The sequence below is a fragment of the Volvox carteri genome (assembly GCF_000143455.1).
Source record: "Volvox carteri f. nagariensis unplaced genomic scaffold VOLCAscaffold_59, whole genome shotgun sequence".
Classification (NCBI taxonomy): Eukaryota; Viridiplantae; Chlorophyta; class Chlorophyceae; order Chlamydomonadales; family Volvocaceae; genus Volvox; species Volvox carteri.
The window spans coordinates 275445-287520 of record NW_003307602.1 but is presented as its reverse complement, the minus strand read 5'-3'; the positions used below and the strand labels follow the sequence as shown (position 1 = coordinate 287520).

The 12076-nt window shown below is 64.2% G+C and overlaps 1 protein-coding gene across 1 annotated transcript in view; it reads left to right on the top strand.

Annotated features, from left to right (window-relative positions):
* Window positions 1-340: 340 nt before the first annotated feature.
* Window positions 341-12076, top strand: part of VOLCADRAFT_97244 (uncharacterized protein) — a gene marked incomplete at both ends in the record, with an annotated part of 18422 nt that continues 6686 nt past the window's right edge. Inside the window, 16 exons of the mRNA XM_002956261.1 lie at window positions 341-376; window positions 546-573; window positions 712-1265; window positions 1594-1830; window positions 2527-2811; window positions 3080-3110; window positions 3473-4060; window positions 4454-4958; window positions 5064-5115; window positions 6072-6399; window positions 6552-7657; window positions 7858-8319; window positions 8496-9040; window positions 9147-9927; window positions 10283-10375; window positions 11761-11923. Coding sequence (XP_002956307.1) covers window positions 341-376; window positions 546-573; window positions 712-1265; window positions 1594-1830; window positions 2527-2811; window positions 3080-3110; window positions 3473-4060; window positions 4454-4958; window positions 5064-5115; window positions 6072-6399; window positions 6552-7657; window positions 7858-8319; window positions 8496-9040; window positions 9147-9927; window positions 10283-10375; window positions 11761-11923 — 5794 coding nt within the window. The remainder of the gene's footprint in view (window positions 377-545; window positions 574-711; window positions 1266-1593; window positions 1831-2526; window positions 2812-3079; window positions 3111-3472; window positions 4061-4453; window positions 4959-5063; window positions 5116-6071; window positions 6400-6551; window positions 7658-7857; window positions 8320-8495; window positions 9041-9146; window positions 9928-10282; window positions 10376-11760; window positions 11924-12076) is intronic.

The window sequence follows — 12076 nt, the reverse complement described above, 5'->3', positions numbered from 1 at the left end:
TAAAGTTTGAAATCCTTTATCATAAGGCTCCACAACATAGGCAGAATTAGTCAACGCATTTTGGGGCAGGCGGAGAAGTCTTCACGCTTTGCTTGGGCACGACAGGAGATGCGTGCAAGTTGTCCACAAATATAGGACCCTGGCAAAAGCAGCAATCATACCTGTGGAGCTAAGCAAGGCACAGGGGACCTGGGCAACCTGGGCGGATTGCGTCTTTGCGTTGTTTTTCTGAGATTTTGTCCAAAGCCAGCCCCGTGCTGGTAAAGTTCGTGGCAGCTATGTTTTGCCTCCCAACCTGGCAAAACCTGACCCTGCTGGGGTAGTTTAGCTGGGCGCCGGTATGGACAAGTTCTATTGTCGAGCTTGCCATGAAGAGGTGAGCAATCACACGCAGCGGTTTTATCGGGTAGCGATCCATTACTTGAGGAGCTGATCATGTAATCACCAAGTACAACGTCGGCTGTGCTCCTTGCTACACCCTGGCCTCTCAAGGCGGTGCCTTAATCACTGTTTTCCAAACCCACCTTACCACCTCATGCATACAGGGCGACCTCATCTCGTGCGATGCATGCGGTGCGTGCTATCACCGTCGCTGCCTGGAGGCTCATTGCAGTGGACCACCAGACCGCGGCAGAAGCAGTGGCGCTGAGCCCACGCTGCATCAGCCTGTTGTGGACCAGCCCGGCCCCCAACTTGCTCGACGCCGAACAGGCGACGGTTACCGTGGCGCACGCGCCGCCGCCGCTGTTTCAGCACCAGCACCTTCAGTCTCTTACCATGCGACCCACATCGCTCCTGCCCAGCAATCCGCACTAACGTTAGCAGCAGCTGAAGACGGCGCAGGAACATCAGCTTCCGGAGCTGCACAGCTCCCACCGCCGCCACAACCGCTGCTCGTTCATGCCCGCTGCATGGCGGCCTCCGAGGAGTGTCCAGGCCGCCAGGCCGACTGGTACTGCCCCGCGTGTCGCTGTGTTTTCTGCGGCGAGGGCTGCTACCTAGTAACGTCCGTGCCAGCTTATGCAAACACATGGCATGCTTTGGGCGCGGCGGTACCGACCGTGCCCCTCTTAAGCGGAGCGTCTGGCAACGGCAGCGGCAGACCAGTGGGTCGCTCAGCTGCGCTGGCCGCTGGGCCGGCGGCGGTCCCGGCCACGGAGCAGCGCCGAGGCGATGTGGCACAGCTTGCTGTATGGCGGATGATGACGAGTCGGGTGGCTGCAGAACAGGTTGGAGAGGGAAGGTGGGAGGGGAGGTTAGACCAGGTGGGAGGGGGGTTGTCGTCATGCGTGTGCGGACGGCGCACAAGCACAAACGTTGCGTCACCCACTCGCTCCTATCTGCGCACCACGCGACAGTGATTCGCCCGTGCTGACCGCGGGCCCATTAGGATTTGCGCCCCAGACGGGGCATCTTCAACGGCTTTCAAATCCGTCGAGGCGCCAATCTTTGCCTGTCTTGAACCAGCGAACTGAGGCGCTAGGGGGCCTCCTTCAGACATGCAATGCACCCTCAGTCATCCGCAGTCATCCTTCTTTGACCAAGACAAAGCAGCTCTTGCCATGCGCATGGTCTGCGTGTCCCAATCCGCAGGGCCGGACAACCCATGGGGCGCCAGCACCGGCACTAGCGGCAGCACCGGCACCAGCAGCCCCATGGCCCCTCCTGGAGCAATGCCAACGCCATGCCGCCAGCGCCGACAGTCCTCTGGAGCTTGAACAGCGTCTTGATGTGGAGGTCTTGCCCAATCCGCGCCGCGATCCCGAGCTGAACTGGCCGCTACGGGAATTGCTTCAGAGGGTGTTGCAGACCCCGAAAGTCGCTTGGACGGTGAGGATGCGAGTGGGGATGTGGGTCGGGCCTCTCGCAGTGTTGATATTGTGCCCACCATTAATGTTGCATACAGTCCGCGTGTGCCGAGAGCCGGCACACCTGCCCAATCCCGACCGGCTGGCTGCTAGCCAACGTCCCAGGGCAAACCCACCCGAACAGTACAGTACAGCGCCATAAGCCCCACACACGGCCATAAGTCCCATATACGGCGGCTCAACGCGTTGCGTTTTGTCTTATTGCAGCCCGGCGTATTGCGCTACAACTGCTTGCTGCACATCTCTACAAGCAACAGAAGCAGCATAATGGGCAGCAACACAAGCAGCAGCAGCATCAACTGGAGCTGCAGCAGCCTTCGGAGGTACTGGAGCCGCCCCCACCGTTGCCACTGCAGCAGCAGCAGCAGCACGACCAACAACAACAGTCGGCGGAGCCTCTGCAGCTGCAGGCGCCTGCGCAACTACAGCAGCAGCAGCATCCGGGGTTACAGGGACTACTGGCGCCAGCGCTACCGCTGCCGCAACAGCCGCAGCAGAAGCAGCACCAAAACGACTTGGCCTGGGGCAGGAGACACAGCTCTTGGATCAGCCGCCGCAACAGCAGCGGCTGGACCAGGAGCAGGAGCAGCGATGGCAGCAGCTCCAAAGCCGCGAACCGCCACACTGCCAGCCGCTAGCCCACCACTGCCACCAGCAGCAGCAGCAACAACAGCAGCCTGATCGAAATGAGCTTGAGGTAGAGCCGCCCCTGGAGCCCCAGGCCAAGCGGAGCCGCGTTGCAGGACCTGACGATGACCGCATGGCGGCAGCAGGAGCAGCAGGAGCTGCCCCTTTCGTTGCGCCGCCGTCCTTCACGCAACTTCTCTGCGGCGGTGACGACGACGACGGCGGCGGCGACCCTCCAGGCGGACCCAGCCCCTACAGCATTTTTGGGGTGCTGCAAGTTAATAGTCCACCGCAGCAGCAGCAGCAGCCGCAACCGGTAGGTACTACCACCGCCGTACAGGCTGCGGTTCACATTACAGCCCTCCAGCCGTTACCGCCGCCGTCGCGATCGCTGTCGTCGCGACGTACGGGACCGGACCAGAGCTTTGTGAGAGGCGGAGGAGGAGGAGGAGCAGCAGCGGCCGGAGGAGGAGGAGGAAGAGGAGGAGCACCACCAGGACTGCTACCGCCGGGGCCGCGTTCCAAAGGTCCGCTGCTGCCGGACCGCCTGGCCTTACGGGCCGCCTCGACGTCGTCTTCCTCAGCAGCGGGAATGCGATCGCTCGCGACCCACGGGTCAGTCATGTGGTCGCGGAACGACAGTCTTACGTCGGGCGGCCAGGCCCAATCTCAAGGCCCCATACTTACTCTAGGTATGCTGCAGGTGTTGCTCTGTACAAGTCATGTTGCTGTTTTATCCCCACCCACCGGCGAACATTCGCTGCTTCATTCGCCAGTGGTTCATCTTTCCATCACCACCACCACCACCATCCCGGCAGCTGGCTGGATGTGTAAGATGTTTTCCTCCCGCTGGCTGGCTGGCCGGCGTATGGATGGCCACAAAGCTCCTGTGCACCTGCATGACCTGCCGCCTTGCCGCGCTATTGCCTGCCCGTATCTTGTTCCCTGGTGACGTTGAACATTTCGGCCTTGTGTAGGAGGCGCCGCTGCAACAGCAGCCGCTGCCGTCGTGTCGACGGCGTCGACCATACCGGGGCAATCCCAGATGTTTCCGTGGACCAGCACCGGCGGCCCTGGCGGCGGCCCTGGCGGCGGCGGCGGCTGCTCGGACCCGTTCACGCGCTTGCCGTGCGCGCCCGGTCCGTCAGTCAACCCAGCGGCGGTCTTCGTGCCGGCCTTCGCAGCCGCCCTGGTGGCGGCGGTTAACACGAACGGCGGCGGCGGCGGCGGGCCTCCGTCAGCGCTGCCGCCGGGGCAGATCGTCGCACTGACGGCTTTCCTGCATCGGCGCACCATGCAGCTTAAACAGCAAATTATGCAAATCGAGCAGCTGCAACGACAGCAACAGCTGCAAGAGGTGCCGTACTGCGGAAATTTCGCCAGGCAGGCGTCCAGTAGTATGGCGGTCGGCAACTTCAGCGGCGACGGCACTGCTGCAGCTTTAAGCGCCGCAGGTGCCGTGTCTCCTGACGTGGAGGCGATTGGGGATGCGGCTCAGCATGTTCAGAGCGGGGCGCCCGGCCGGCCGGATATCGCTGCCGGCGTCGCCGCTGCGTTACCGGCTGGTGGACCTGTACGACATCAAGGCGGTACCGCAGCTCCAGGGGTGCTACAGCCGCTGTCGATTGACCCCCATATGCCCGCGTTGGAGCTACTGCAGCAGCTACAGCAGCAGCAGATGCCTTTTCAGTTGCAGCAGTCCGATCAGGGACACCTACTGCCGTTTTCGCAGGAGGAGCAGCTACTGCCGCCATTGCAACAAGAACATCCACTACTGCTGCCGCCGCAGCCGTTGCCACTGCAGCCGTCACCACTACTACAGCAGCGGCAGCCATTGGCGCCTGACCCGGAAAAGTACCACCAGCACCAGCACCAGCTACTACAACAGCACCAGCACGAATTCGAGGTGGGGCTTATAGCCTTGGATCCCCCATCCGCATCGGATGGCCTGCCGGCAGCTCCGCCAGCATCCGGACCAGGACCACCGCCACCGCCACAACCCGCAGCAGCAGCAGCCGCAGCCGCTCCGGAGCCTAGGCTTGGATTGGCACAGGCCCCCGCGACGTGTGTACGAGAGTCCATGCCGCCAGCAGCAGAGCGGGATTCTGCGCTGCAAGCAGAAGCAGCAGCTGCGGCAGCGGCGGCGGCGGCGGCCCCACCGGACGCCGCAGCTACAGCGCCAAAACCCGCCAGGCCGCGTTTAAGTGCTGTCGAGCGGCTGGAGTTGATGCGGCAGCGGAGAGCGCAGGCGGCGGCGGCGGCGGGAGCGACGACGGCGGCAGCGGCGGCGCAGGGCCGCGGTCACCGTGGGGGGTTGCCTTCGGGTCGCGCGGCGCGTCAGGCAACAGCGGTACATCGGGAGCAAAGCGGTGAGTCTCGCCTGGCCGCGCTGCGCTTGGATGGGGTGTTGGGGCGGCTGGGCTGGCGGGCTGCTTTGTTCCTTATATGGGGATGGTGTAGCCGGTGCGTGTATATGTGCATATGTATATATACACACATAAACATATATGCGTGTTCACAATATCTATCTTCCTCGCACAGCCTCCTCGGCCCCCTCGGCCCCCTCAGGGCCCTAGGTTGTGGCCCCCTCCCCATCACCTCACCTCCCTCATGGCTCCAGGTATGTACGTATGTACGGGCCACCCCCATACCCCCCCCAGGTTACACCTTTGGAGGGTATAACGCAACGCTAGGAGGTGTAAAGAACACACACGCGCACACGCATGCACACACATGCACAAACACACACACAAACACACACACATATATATATGTGTGTGTTTGTGTGTGTTTGTGTGTGTGTGTGTTTGTGTGTGTATATATATATATATATATATATATATATATATATATATATATATATATATGCCAGCAGCATAGAGAAATGCTCACCTGCGGTCGTCCTCGCGACTGGTATGCTGCACCCATGCGCTGCACTGCGACGCATTGCGTATTTCGCAAAGCTTTTAGTCCTTTCTGCACTCAGGTCCTTCTGGGTGAGTAACAAATAATGTACATACAGACATACGCGCCATGCGCAGGCCCATCTACGACATCTATACGAAGACGCAGTTTCTGAATGAGGACCTGTCGTGGATGTTGGGTGGTGACGGCGACGGCGTCCGTGACGGCGGCGGCGACGGCGGCGTCGGTGGCGGTGGCGGCGACGGCGACGGCGTCCGTGACGGCGGCGGCAGTGGGGTTAAAGGTGACGGCAGCGGCGGTGGCCCCTCAGTGCCCGACGGCGGCGATCTTCAGGTAAGCCCCACCACCACCTGCAGGGCCGGTCCTTGTGACATCACATCCATCATTTGTCTTGTGTAATTAATTATTGCTTTTTTTATCTTGACCTTAGGGTTTTGTCGCCGTTTTATCGTTGACCTTTCTTAAGGCGCTGCTCCCCGGGGCATCCATTCCAGAGGGCGTTACGAAACGCCTTTGCTCTGCGAGCTGCGAGCTGGTTAACTTGCGTTGATTTTTTCACCTATGGAACGGCTGATAATGGTCTATTTGGGGGGTTGTGACGCGGCCTGTGTGGCGCTGCTCTTGTGTCCCGGGTCGTTCCTTCTCCACCAGGCTGATGGTGCCCCGTTAGGCGCTGCCGCTGTCAAGCGCGGTAGTGGCCCCGCCGTCGACGTCGACGTCAGGCCAGAGGATCGGGAGGCTGGTGCTGCCGCCGTTACGGCGGGTGCAGCGGCGGCGGCGCAACAAGAGCCGACGTCTGCACCTCCCCAGCGCAACCTTGAGCTACGGCCGGATGCCGCCGCCGCAACAGCGGTGGCGGCGGCAGCTCAGGCGCCATTCGGGCCTCCTGCCTCATCGTCGCAGCCGTCAGAGCTGCCGCCGGTGGCGCAGTTGTTGCTGCCTGAGTCGTTGCTGCCTGAGGGGGGAGATGATGGGGACGGTGCGCCGGGGGAGATGCACATACACACGCACACGCACACGCTGGAGCCGGCACCCGCGACAGGCGATTGCAGTCGGCGTGTATGGTCTCTGGGGGACGTGGCGTGCGCCGCGGCGTCCCTGCGGCCTGACGCTACGTTCCTCGATCCGGAGCTGGCGGCGGCGCCGCCGTAGAGTGCGCACAGGCGGCCGCTAGTAGTGTGGATGCCGTGGCAGTACCAATTGCGGCAGCAGATGTGGCAGTACCAGACGCTGCCGCTAGCAGGCATCCGCAGTTACCGCCAGCACGACAGCCGCCGCCGCCGCCGCCGCCGCAGCAGCAGCTGCAGATCAATGCACCGACTGCGGAGGTGCTCTCCGCGCTGGCGCTGCTGCAATCGTTGCCGTCGCCGCCGACGCCGCCGACTGCGCCCGGTGCGGCGGTCGTCGCTGCCCGTGTAGTGGCGGCGGCGGCGGCGGAGTCCAAGGAGCTAGTCGCGCCCACCGCAAGCGCGGGTGCTATCCCCATGGCCACTGCGTCCGTGGCCGATGCCACGGACGAAATGGAGCATTGTAACACCATATCGTATAACTGTGCCGTGCGTTGTATCTGCTGCGGCCGCCTCTGCCACGTGAGCTGCTTGACGGCGTACCTGGGGGGCATGGACCGTGGGCGGCATCAGCTCGGCCTGGACGAGCTAGCGTCCGTACAGGACCGACAGCAGCAGCTGCTACTGCCTGGCACACCCGCGCCGTGGCTCCTAGCCAATGACCCCTACGCAGCGGCGAGTGCCGCAGCAGGCACAGGCCCGTCGCGATCCGCCGCCGCCGCCACCACCACCGCTGCCGCTGCTAATGGCGGCGGCGGGGATCCTGGCACACTCCTACTTGCCTGCGTCGGAGGAGCAGCGGGAAAGGTCCTTCCTGGAGGGGAACCGAAACCATTGTCTTCTGATGGACAACCAACAGGCCCAGTCCTAGAACGACCCATGGGTCACCAACCTGGGGCCGAGTTTGTGTGCAGCGCCGAATGCGATGCGGTATTGCGATGTCTGCGTTGGTTGCGAGAGAAGGGCTGCATGCAAGTGGAATGCAACCCGGCGGCGCTGGGTTTGGCCGCCGAGGCTTCCCTGGAGTGGCAGCTGGTGGAGCTCTGGCCGCCGCTGCCACCGCCGCCGGCTGCGGGCGCCGCCGCCGCCGCCAACGCCTTGAGCCGCGGTGGAAACGCTGGCGGCGGCGATGCAGATGGAGTGTGCGGGATTGAGGCACGTGCAGGAGAGGTAAGAGTCAGGGTAGCGGTCTCGGGCTCTTGGGCGGTACAGCACCGTACCATACGGTGGGTATGCGGACGGCTCGCCGGCCTTTCTGGTTGCACGGAAAGCACGGAACAGCTTTTTTTTTGTTGCGCCATGGGTAGGGTTCGTTTGGAGCACCAAAAGCTGTTATTGGCGGTGCGGTCCTAATCCTACCCCTTCTACAGAAGGACGATTCGCAGGAGCCGCAGCAGCAGCCGTACATCGATGTGGATGGGCTCCTGAAGGATCTGGAAGCTTGCTTGGATGCGCCTGCCGCCGTCGGTGGCGGAGGTGGCGGCGGCGGAGCCCTGGTGGGTCTTGATCCGTCCTGGAGGACGGCTGGCGGCCGCCTTGGAGGGCTGTCCTGGGGCCCGGTGCCGGACAGCATCCGCTGCAGCGGCGGCGGCGGCAGCGGTGGCGATGGCCGCAGCGGCGACGGGGCCTTCAAGGATGCTGCTATCGGGAGCGACGGAGGCGAGAGCGGAGGCGGAGGCGGAGCCGCCGGCGGCAGCGCGGCAGGCGGCGTTGGCCTGGCTGTACGGCATGAGATTGAGCGTGGGGGTGTACAGCTGGCCGCCTTGCTCTGGGTGGACGAGCAGATTAGCGGCGTTGTACTTGTACATGTGTACGGTGCTGGCGTCGCAGTGGTGAGCATGTGTATACACGTGATTTGCATGTACACGTCAGTACTTTGTGTATACGGCGTCGTACAGTTTCCGGATGTTATGCCCGCATGTTTTTTTGTTGCCGTACGGCCCCCCGCCAGCACCTGTGTCGTACCGCCGCTGCCGCCGCCGCCGCCACCGCCTATTGCCCGTCTCAGGTGCACGTGCCCGCTGTACATCCACGCTTTGCTGCTCGAAGCCCCGGCCTGGCGGTCCAGCTGCTTCGCGTCCTGGAAGATGCATTGTCGTGCGTAGGCGTCCGTAACATTTTGCTGAGCCTTACGCCCGCCGCCGCATACGACATGGTGACGTACAAGCCGGATCTGTTGTACAAGCGACGCGGCAGGCATCCGAGACTGACGGCGGCGGAGGCCGCCGCGCGCGCGGGTGCGAGCGTCGCTGCGGCGGCGGCGATGTGGCTGGACAGCTTGGGCTACATGCCCGCCGAGGCAAGTTTGCTTGCGGCGAAGGAGATGTCGTCGTACCGATTGGACTTGCCGCCGCCGTCGGCGCTGCTTGCCGCGGAGGACCCTCGTTGCCCTCCGCCAGGGCCGTACTGCGCGCAGCCAGTTGGACGAGTGCTGTACTGCAAGCACCTCCGGCGCCCTATTGGCGGCGCAGCTGCCGCCGAGCAGCTGGCCGCGGCGGCGGCCGCCGCCGCCACTGCCGCCGCCGCTGCTTCCACCTTCCTCCTCCGCCGGGGGTAGCGAGGCAGCGGAAGCTACGGACGGCGTTAGCGGCAGCGAGCATGCAACATTATCAGCAGCGGCGGCGCCGCTGCCGCTGCTGCCGCCACCATTGCCGCACAGCAGCGGCTCTGCCGGCGCATCATTGGAGATCATTATCAGCGAGAATGCCGACGGGAGCAGCGCCGGCGGCGCTGGGAGGCGTCACCTGGGGTCTGTCATTGAATATCCCGTGTCGGAGGGACTACAGGGTCAGGGCGAGGGTCAGGGTCGCGGACGCAGCCGGGGGGGAGGGCGGGGGCGGGGGCGGTCCCGTGGCAGGGGCCATGGACAAGGACGTAGCCGCGGACGCGGACGCGGCCCTGGGAAAAGCAGAGTTCCTGCAAAAGTGCCGGCGGGGGAGCTGGGAGAGGGCTTGATGGGGCTTTGGGAGCGGCTGTCTAGCGACGGCGCAGCTGCCGACCTTGCGGATGGTAGCGGCGGCGGAGACGGAGGAGACGGCATACCTCAAGCCGCCAGCGATTGCGGTGGCGGCGGTGGCAGCGAAAGCGCGGCGACACCACCGGATGCTACAGACGTGACAGCCGTGTCACTGATGGCCGTCGCCGCCGCCACAGGCGCCGAGCTGGTCGCAGGTGCAACGGGCATTGATGCAGCCGCGCACGGTGGCGATATGGCGCCGGACGAGTGCAGGGAGGAGGTTTTGCACGCCGTCCCGTCGCTCGTAGAACCTGGCGGCGCCGGCGGGCCCCAGCCGTTCTTCGCGACGCCAATGACGCCGTACACAGCCGTACAGCCAGGGCCGACCGAACGATCGAGTGCCGTCCCAGCAACGTTTTCTCCGTTTATTTGCCCCGCAGTTGATGCGGATTTGTACTGTCAGGAAGTGGCGGAGGCGGCAGCGGTAGGGGTGGGGGCAGCTGCCGCCGCCGCCGCCATTGCAATAGAAGCAGTCGACGACAGCGTCGTGGCGGCGCCGCTGGCGCCACCCTCACCGCCAGGTGCCGCCGCCGCCGCCGCTGCTAACGGCGGTCTTTCCGCCGCCGTCAACGGCGGCGGCCTGTACCCAATGAACGGTCCCTTGAGTTACGGGCTGCAAGACGTCTGCGATGTCAGCAGCAACCTCCGTTTGATGGAGCCGTACGGCAACACGTACGGCAGCACGTACGGAATCGACCTCGCCTCCATGATGGGTGGCCCTTCAGACCCTCTCCTATCCATCTCTGGGTTGACTTTGTTGACCCCTTCGCCGTACTCAGCGCCGCTACCCGCCACCGCAGCTGCTTCTGTCGTCGGCGGATGCATCCCGGAACCCGTACTTGCCGCCGGTTCCATATCCTCCGCTGCGGCTGGTGCCGCCGCCGTCGCCGCCGCCGCCGGCGACGAGGAGGTTCAGCTTCCCTTGCCGCAGCCTTCTAACGTCGTCGCAGAGGCGATTGGCGCATATTTTGAGCCTTTGTTGTCGACGCCGCAGGCGCCACTGCCACCGTTGCCGTCGCTGCCTCAGGAGCCGTTGATGGACTGGCAACAAGCAGAGCAGCCGCCGCCGCCGCCGCCGCCGCAGCAGCAGCAAACGGATCAGCAGCAAACGGATCAGCAGCAAACGGATCAGCAGCAGCACGCTGAGGAGCACACTCAGGCAGCGGGCGAACTGCTGCAGGGAGCGGGGGTCGTGGGGTGCCAGGCAGCGGAGCAGGTGCTGGAATGGCAGCTTGCGGATGCAGTACTGCAGCGGCAAGACCAGCCGCTAACGTTGCACGTGCCTCCGTCGCCGCCGGCGCCGCTGCCTCTGCCTTATACTCATCATCAGCAGCAGCATAATGGGCAGCAACACAAGCAGCAACAGCAGCTAGAGCTGCAGCAGCCTTCGGAGGTACTGGAGCCGCCCCCACCGTTGCCACTGCAGCAGCAGCACCACGACCAACAACAACAATCGGCGGAGCCTCCGCAGCTGCAGGCGCCTGCGCAACTACAGCAGCAGCAGCAGCCGGGGTTACAGGGACTACTGGCGCCAGCGCTACCGCTGCCGCAACAGCCGCAGCAGAAGCAGCACCAAAACGACTTGGCGCTGGGGCAGGAGACACAGCTCTTGGATCAGCCGCCGCTGCCCCCCTTACCACACTCACCTCTACCGCAGCAGACGGAAGAGGCATTGAAGCCGCCGCCGCCGCCGTCGCCGTCATCACTGCCGCCAGTGCCACCGCAGCAGCAACAGCAGCAGCAACAGCAGCAGCAACAGCAGCAGCAGCAGCTACTTCTGAAGTCAACCCCAGAGCAGTCCGAGCCTGGGTTGCGGACAGCGATGGCGGCGGCTGAGACAGTTGCCGATGGCAGCCTCCTGGAGTTACAGCAGCAGCAGCAGCAGCAGCAGCAGCGGGAGAGTCGGGATGTTGCAGTTTCATCGCACCAGAGGGAGATCTTGCCTGCCGGCGCCGTTGCCAGTGGCGCCGTTGCTGCTTTCACTGCTACTGCCGGTGCTACTGCCGAGGGGGCCGTGACCGGTGCTCGTGGTGCTGCTCCCGGCGGGGTCGCGGCCAATGCTGCTACTGCGGCGGCTGCTACTGCCGTCAGTGGCGATGTCGCACCCGTGGGCGCTGCACAGGGTTCTCAGTGTTGGGCGGTTGGAGGCTCCGGTGCTTGGGCAGTAGCCGTGTTGGGCGGCGGCGCGTCCACTGTGGCGGCTGAGGAGGCTGTCGCGCCTGCCGCCGCTGAAGGGGCCGCTGCTACTGCCTGGGAGGTCATCGACGAGGTGGCAGCTGACGCAGTTGTAGGGCCCATCAGGACCGACATCAAGGTGCAGCGTGGGGCGGCGGCAGCGGCGGGAGCAGCTGTAGCAGCAATAGCGGCGGTGCATTCCGGGGCGGCGGCGGCAGCCGAAGCCAGCTGCGGTTCTGGCAGCGGTGCGATACGGGAGGGTGACGTACATGTCGCCGCTGACGCAGGCGGTCAACTACTGCCGGGTGTAATGTACGACGACCATGTGGCGGATATCCCAACTGTGAATGATGATGCCGTACCCGCTGACGCGGCAGCCCTTGACGCCGCCACCGCCG